We start from the raw sequence: 7860 nt of genomic DNA, 5'->3' as shown, positions 1-7860 counted from the left end.
CGCTGTAGCCCTTATCAGTGTAGGCTCGCAAACAGAAGAAATAAAAAAATGAGATGACTAGGTCCAATACACTGAGCTGGTTATCTCGCAGGGATTGTGAGATCGAGATGCCAGGCAAAGAACCATCGCTCGGATGGAACCTTCTCACAGCAAGTCCTACGTGGTTGTTGCATCTGTTTGCAAAAGGCCTTTTTTCCCCTGCACCCCATTCATAAAGATAACATTTGAATATCCCACTGTGCTGATTGAGGTCCAACCGTACCTGGTCTTGTAAGTGGGATGGTCCCTTGCCACTCGCTCTATAATGTCATCAAAAGAACATACATATATATGTGTTCAGAACAGCGGATGGTAGGGTGGCACAGTCTAAGTACAGAGACTCAATCGCAATCAATTAGCAGGGTGAGAGGTCACTGTCACTCTGTGACTCCCAAGCTCTAATGTTAAAGGGGTAAGACACAGCATGTCCATGTTTTTCGGGCACCATTTCACCAATAGAAAATAACAAACAAAAAAAAAAAAAAAACATATGCAGTTACATGTTTATTGGAGGGTTAGCTGGTAGACCGCGATCCAGCACGGACATAACCCAAGAACATGTAGAAAGGAATTTGGACATCAATAAGTCAAGTGATCAGGAAGGATGCCAAGCGCTAGAAGGGTATGGGGAAACTTCTTGTAGGTTCTTACATATAGCCACCACCTCTTCTCGGTCAAACAAAGAAAAAACAAAACAAAACAAAAAAACCTGAATGAAATCAAATGACTGATTCGTGTGGCACATGACAGAAGTACATCCACATAACTGGGAGACAGACTGGCAGCCACTACAGTAGAGTGCAGTCATGACATCTTATGACATTTCACCTTGCTTATGGCCTTATAAAAAGAAAATATCTTATTGTGTAGTGGTTTTTTACCTTACCCTCCAATATTTTTCTGAATTGTCACAGTGTGTACATGCACCTTTTTACACAACCGATCACATCTGTGTGTATATGTGCGTCTTTGTGCATAAACAAATGTTGGCGCGCACACACCCACCCACCAACTCTACCTTAACTGGACCTCTTCAAAGAGGAGGCACCTACTTAGACAGACTTGATAGAGGAGAGCTAACAGGAGAAATAGGTCTATGAACCAAAACACACAGGAAGCAATGTCTGACGTGTTATTTTGGACTTGTTTCCATGGAGACACCGACCCATGCATTTGACCACTGCAACGGATCATGTTACGAGATCATTATAGTCTGCTTCATATTTTTGGCTACCAACTGGAGGACATAGTGTTTATATTTTGTCCATACTTCTGAACAATAGTGTGCTGTAAACTAAATTACCTACAATATTTGGATATACAGTATGTGTTATAGGGCATTCTGGAAGTTGCAAAATAAATAAATAAATAAAGTAAAAATAAAACTGGCTTCACCACAGTTAAAGGGGACCTATTATGCAAAACTCACTTTTAGAGTGTTTGTGCACATACATTTGGCTCTGTGATGGGCCTACTAACACACAAACTATGAAATAGACAACCCAGTCACTTTTTTTGTGAGCCGCTGTTTCAGAAAACATGTCCTAAAATGAGCCTTTCAGCTTTGCTGCCCTGATCGACGTCACAGAGGGCTTCAGTAGAATTAGAGTTGCCCTCCATCTGAGTAAATCAACAAACAAATCTTTTAAAAGAAAGACGAATAAATCACAAAACTGCAGATGATGTTTTTCTTAAAAAAAGGGAAAAAAAAAAAAAAAAAAAAAAACGAAGTATGCGGTACATAGACTGTAGGCCGTTGTGTGCGATCTGCTCTGTTTCTCCAAACAAAATCAATAAAATGTGTGTATTTATTGAAGATGTATTTTATCCTACTTTCCGAAGTTTACATGAAACAAAAAATCCCTGCGTGCTGGAGTCCCGGTACGGCGCGGTGCAATGTCCGTGTCTCCCACAAGCTTGAAGCACGGCAATGAAAGTCTGAACAAACTTTTAAAGATCTAGATCTAATATGAGTGAAGATTCAGCAACTGGATTGCTTATTTCTCGCCTGGAACTTGTTCACAAACAGATTTTGGTGGCCTGATAAGGTGAAATCAGTGAAAGTTGGGGGGTAAATACATGACACACGGAAGCCATGCTCAAACGCCATTGGCTCACAGAACCCGGAACTTGTGTGCAAACCCCATTGGCTCACAGAATTGGGAGAGTGGCTCCTCCCACAAAAAAAGCCCGCTTTGGAACAGGATGGTTTAGAGGTATGTCAGAATGGCTAGAATGCATAATCTCAGCGGTATTTTAGGCAAATAACTTCAAAAACATATTTTGGGGACTTCAGAAACCTATATTAATTTGTGTAGAAAGGAGCACAATAGGTCTCCTTTCAGACTTAATTATCAAAATATTGTAGATTTCTGGTTTCATGAAATTAGACCCAGAACTAAATGCGTGTCAAAGCATAAAGGTCTCCAAAGTGAGAAAGTGGCCATGGCTCCCTGCAGCCAGCACAGCTGTAAGAAAACTCACATGATGTCCTTTTCTCCCTAGGTAGGTCAGGACTAGTTAAACCCATGGAATAAAAACAGCCTTTTTGTCCTGGTGTTAAAAATTCAAAGAAAGTGCAAAGCAGGGTGCGCCGAGACGCCTTTAAAACCCTCAAGTCTAATGCTTCCAGTGTGTTTCCGCTATAAGAATGTCCAGTTAAATACAGTAAGTGAGTAGTACAATAGGAAACTGACCAAAGTCCAAAATAAGCCAACAGAATGAAAACCCCTTCCCCGACTCCAAATATTTCCCTTATTTTCTTAGAAAGCTATTTCTGAGACTGTTTGAGCTGAGCAACACATTTGACCTCCAGATGTTTTCCTCCTTCCATTGTTGAGGACAGAAGAACTATGGCATCGGCCATCCTTTTTCTCACCCCTCAATAGGCGCTGGTCTCATCTTTACCGTGTAAGTCTCACACCTGTAAACAGCTAATCTCTCAGTGCCGGGGGCCAGTCCGCTGAATTGGGTGGCTTCGTATGGAAAAGGGGGCGTGGTCTAAAGCAGACCTCAGCTGCAGCGTCTGACGTGTTCCAGCACATACTCTGGGAAGTGTAGACTGCACACCTGCAGACCGTCTAGTTTGCAAGGCATCCTGGGATACTCATCCTCCTTCCACTTGTTTTCGTCTGGGTCGAAGGTGAGGATGGAGTCACTGTAGTGGCCGTTGTAACACAAGCCGCCCAAAACCATGATCTGCCTATCCAGCACGGCCACCCCGTGGCCGCTGCGCCCGATGGGCATGGAGGCCAGGATGGTCCACTCGTCCGTCTCCGGGTCGTATACCTCGGTGGATGGGCAGCCCTGCGACTCGAAGGAAGCCCTCAGGATGACGCACACCCCTCCAAAGACGTACAGCTTGCCGTTGTGGGAGATCATCTTGTGGAAGCAGCGTGCGTAGTTCATCTTGGACTTGTTCTCCCAGCAGTTGGCGTGCGTGCCGGGGAGGAGCGGGCTGCGGCCGGCGCGCGTCCTGTGCGCTTCCGCCCCGCCCGACACCCCCCCGCCGCAGCCCCCTCCGCCCCCGCCCCCAGCCCCGCCTCCGGCCTCCCGTCCTGGGTCGAACACGCACACCTGTTTGGAGGTGGAGGAGGAGGTGATGCCGCCGGTGATGTAGAGTTTGCCGTTTAGGACAGTCCCCTCATGGCCGTACTTGTTCACCGGGTAGGGGTCCACGAACTCCCAGCGGTCCTCCGTGATGTCGTAGCGCTCAGTGGAGTAGAAAGTCTCGTCCCGCGTGCGTCCTGCGACTGCGTAAATGAACTTTCCAATCACACCGACGGCGAACTCCGACCTGGAAACAAACAAACAGAAACACCACAGTCAGAAACACAAGCTGACACAGGATATGAATAAGAATATAAATTTTACACTCACCTTCATATCCCTGACCTACCCCTGTCATAAAATGACATTGGACAAAGTAATCAAATTAGCATGAATGCATGTTAAATTTATTAATGGAAAGTTAATCTGTAAATACAGCTGTAACGTATTTTAAAAGTCAGAGGTAGCTTCTCCATAATGTATAACAGCTGAATCTTTAATTGAGATAAATCATTATTAGTCCAGGGGTTCAAAACCTTTTTTGGCCCATGACCCCATTTTCAAAAGGTCCCAAAAGTCTCACTACAAAAGAAATTTACAAAGTATGACAAACTTTCCTTTTATTATTTTGGAGCAGCACCACTAATTTTATTTTATACAATTCACATATAGGCCTCCAAACAACAGATTGAGGATAAATAACAATATTTCTTACTGATTGATAACTTTAGTAGTCCGTTCGAAAATTATTTTTGTTATGTGTTTGCTAGGTTGAGAATGTCTGACCTAATGGAATGCTATAGAAAACATTTTGTCCAAATGTAAAAAAGAAAAGGGTCCAGGTCATATTCTGCTTGTTATGTCAAGTATGTGATATGCAAAGCAATGTTCAACAGCCTCTACACACATACAAACATACAAATATTTGACAGGATATTCACCGACCTTGGCACAGACATGTCCGCCATGCGCAGCCAGGAGTTCTGTCTTGGGTCGTAGCGGTACACCTTGGAGGAGGCGTGAAACTCCCCGTCTGGACCCAGCTCCTCACCGCCCAGCAGGAAGGCAAAGTTGTTGACGATGGCCAGGCAGTCTGGTCGCAGGGGAACCTGAGGTCCTTCCAGTTCCCACCACACCTGCGGGAAGCAGACAAAAGCTGTCAGATCACATTATATCAAAGCTGGGGACTATTTATGGATATGTCCATGAGCACATATAATATCCATATGGGACGCAAAACACAGGCCATGATTAACAGAAAGTCCACAAAACCAAAAATCACTCTGAACATATAACCGGCCAGGTAGAGTATTTCAGGTTAATCTTTTGGAGCTCTCCCTTGTAAGTCGCTTTGGATAAAAGCGTCTGCTAAATGACTAAATGTAAATGTAAATGTAACTCCACAGCTACTGACCTGTCAAAATGGTTGGACGAAACATTGAACTTACTAGTTACCACAAAAACTACTAGTTTCATTGACCTCCCTCACATGGAACATCTCTAAAAACAAGTAGATAAACATTCAATAATGGATGACATTTTACATTGTATTACTTTGTTATCGTGCTAAATTAATAGAGACTTCACCCTTTATGGGTCAACAGATATCGGTTGCTTTTGGAGCAAATCTGTTATTTACCAGGACAGCGATTTGATGTTTGTCAGTGACACCATTGTGGATTCCCTCATCAATGTCCTACATAATCTTCACATCAAAATGTTAATCTGTTGATCCCAACACATGCATCTAAGAAGTAACTCCACTGGCGAGCACAGACCAAAACACACACACACACACACACACGCACGCCCGTCTTTAGAAACAGGGCCTCCAGGCACCTTGGGCCGATGGAGCAGCAGGATCTTGCTGTTGACCATGCTGTGGCCGATCATGCCCCGGAAGACTGCTGTCTGGGGCCGTACGGAGCGGATGCGGTTGGAGCGCATCTCCACCAGGGGCTGCTGGTTGATGTCATGGAAGTAGCTGAGAGCCTGGTCCGTTTCCTGCCTCAGCTGCCGGGAGTAGCGGTAGAACTCGGATGTTTTCACCTGAGAAGAGGGGGTTTCGATGAAAGGTCGGTGACAGATTAGTCAAACAAAAAACAAATCAGTTGTGTTTACAGAGAAGCCTTCATTTGAATTTGTATTGTGTTTTCAATCAATTTACAACATAAAGGCTCCCCGCACACTGAGAATAAAAGGTTAACTTCTGTATCAATTGGATGAATCTCAAGAACAAGAATCTCATGAATACAAGCTAGGACCCGCTAGACATTCTCACAAATAAAGGACAGGCAGAGGTTATTGAAGAGACAATAAAACAGAAGGTACAGTGTTTTAATTTCCCAACACCTCGCTTAGTATGCTACACGTGTCTCTAATACGTGGATTAAACTGACAGAAAATCACTTTCTCCTCGCCACAATTAATAAACACATATCTGACCTCCACTTCCGACTACAGGTCTATGTTTCTCTTGCATCCCCGCTAGTATTTAGCAGAGTGAGCAACGGTTTGCCCCAACGTGTCACCTTCTCAAAGATGTTGGCGGGAGTCATGAGGCAGAAGCGAATCGACTGCACGATGGTGTCCGTGTGTCGCCAGCGACGGCGGTCGTGCCGGAGCCACGCCTGGACGGCCTCGTACAGCTCGATCTCCGGAAAGCGGCTCAAGGCATCGCTGTCTAGGTAGGCCTGGGGAGGGGAGAGAGGGAGAGGGATGAAACAGGGGGGCAGTGGTTATGGCGCCTTGTCTTCATAGTCTGTGCATTCTAATCAGGTTTTCAGGGTTTTATTTGCTCTTCCATTTACTGTCATTTACTGTAACTTTGCATCTGGTCTTTTGTCTTCATCCGCACTAACGCAAGGAGACTAGAAACAGGAAATTGTTTATGCTTTGAGATAAGATAAGGCGGGGCAGGTTCAGGTGTACTTTGGATGTGCTGCAGCAATTGCAAAAGGTTGTTTTAAAAAAAGTAGTTTGAAATAAAATGTGATATTACCGTTATTAACAGTATCCAAAATAAACTATGGAATGTGTGACTATAACCTTTTTGAAAAGGATTCATCATTTTATCGATATTTTCTTACACATCCGTGTGCGCGTGTGTGTGTGTGTGTGTGTGACGCACAAACCTGCAGCCTCTCCAAGCTGAGGTAGGACAGGAAATCGGGGCGACTCATGAGCGGCACAAAGTTGTCAAGGAGGAAGTTGTCGAGCTGCTCCTGGACGCCCTCCACCCCCACGCTGAAGTCCTCCAGCAGACGCATGACCTCCGCGCAGTTCTCCAGGCAGATCTTAGCCAGGAGAAAGGAGCAACAGAACTCCACCGCCTCCGTCAGCTGGACGTACATAGCAGCCTGGTCGTGGGCAGAAAACACAAGGTGGGAGACAAGTCAGGTGGGTGTTTTTTTTTGTTGTTGTTTTCTTTAGTTAAAGTGATTCATCGCTTTTCTAATCAGGAAACGATTGATACTTCAAAGAAAGGAACCAACTAGAAGGCTAGTAAGGAAGAAACATGTGTGCTACCTGCAGGATCTCCTGGACAGTGGGCATGCTCAGTTCCAGCGAGCCGTAGTACATGAATCTCAGCACGTGTCCGAACCCAGCGGCTGTCAGTCCCTTCATGTGGATCTTGTCCTGATCCCGCTCCCTCATGTCCGCTGTGAACATGACCCGAAAGTAGTCGCTCTGCGTGGCCAGCAGCGCCTTGTGGGCCTGGAGGTAAGTGAAAAAAAAACGAGAGTAACTGTAGCTTTGCATCTATCTATCTATATCTATATCTACAGTTCCTCTAAGGGGCTATGCCTCCTTCCTAGAATTTCAGTACTTCCACATATGCGGAAGTACTGTGATGTAATCATCCATTCGCTTCACCCAATCAGGATGCATAGCCAATATAAACCCCGGAAGTGCTCCCTTCGTCCTCTGAAACCAATTCAGCAAGACTGATGGGGGTCCAGTGGGGTATAAAACCCTAAGAGGCTAAGCCTCCATAGAACTTCAGTTACAAAGCTACAGTAACTCTCGTTGTTGTCAAGGAACTACGCTCCTATTGGTATACTAGGGGCGGAGACCCCCGATATTCTACTCCACGCTGGACCCAAACACGGTCCAAGTGCATAAAGGTCCGGGATGAAGCAGCCGAAGCCGGCAGTGAACATGTTCTACGCACACACCGATCCTGGCAATCCATCGTGCCCCACTGAAGGGCCAATGGAAAGCAACGCACACTACACACACTGTATCCACAGAGAGAGTGTTAGTCACTTA

The 7860-nt window shown here is 45.3% G+C and overlaps 1 protein-coding gene across 1 annotated transcript in view; it reads right to left on the bottom strand.

The window, feature by feature from the left end:
* Window positions 1–3051: 3051 nt before the first annotated feature.
* The window catches only part of klhl15 (kelch-like family member 15), a gene marked incomplete at both ends in the record, with an annotated part of 10324 nt that continues 5515 nt past the window's right edge, over window positions 3052–7860 (bottom strand). The window contains 6 exons of the mRNA XM_080020655.1: window positions 3052–3835; window positions 4534–4724; window positions 5428–5637; window positions 6120–6281; window positions 6723–6947; window positions 7117–7305. Of these exons, the coding sequence (XP_079876781.1) occupies window positions 3052–3835; window positions 4534–4724; window positions 5428–5637; window positions 6120–6281; window positions 6723–6947; window positions 7117–7305 (1761 nt within the window). The remainder of the gene's footprint in view (window positions 3836–4533; window positions 4725–5427; window positions 5638–6119; window positions 6282–6722; window positions 6948–7116; window positions 7306–7860) is intronic.

This window comes from Zeus faber, assembly GCF_960531495.2.
Source record: "Zeus faber genome assembly, chromosome: 19".
Taxonomy (NCBI): domain Eukaryota; kingdom Metazoa; phylum Chordata; class Actinopteri; order Zeiformes; family Zeidae; genus Zeus; species Zeus faber.
This window is presented reverse-complemented; position numbering and strand designations above follow the sequence as displayed.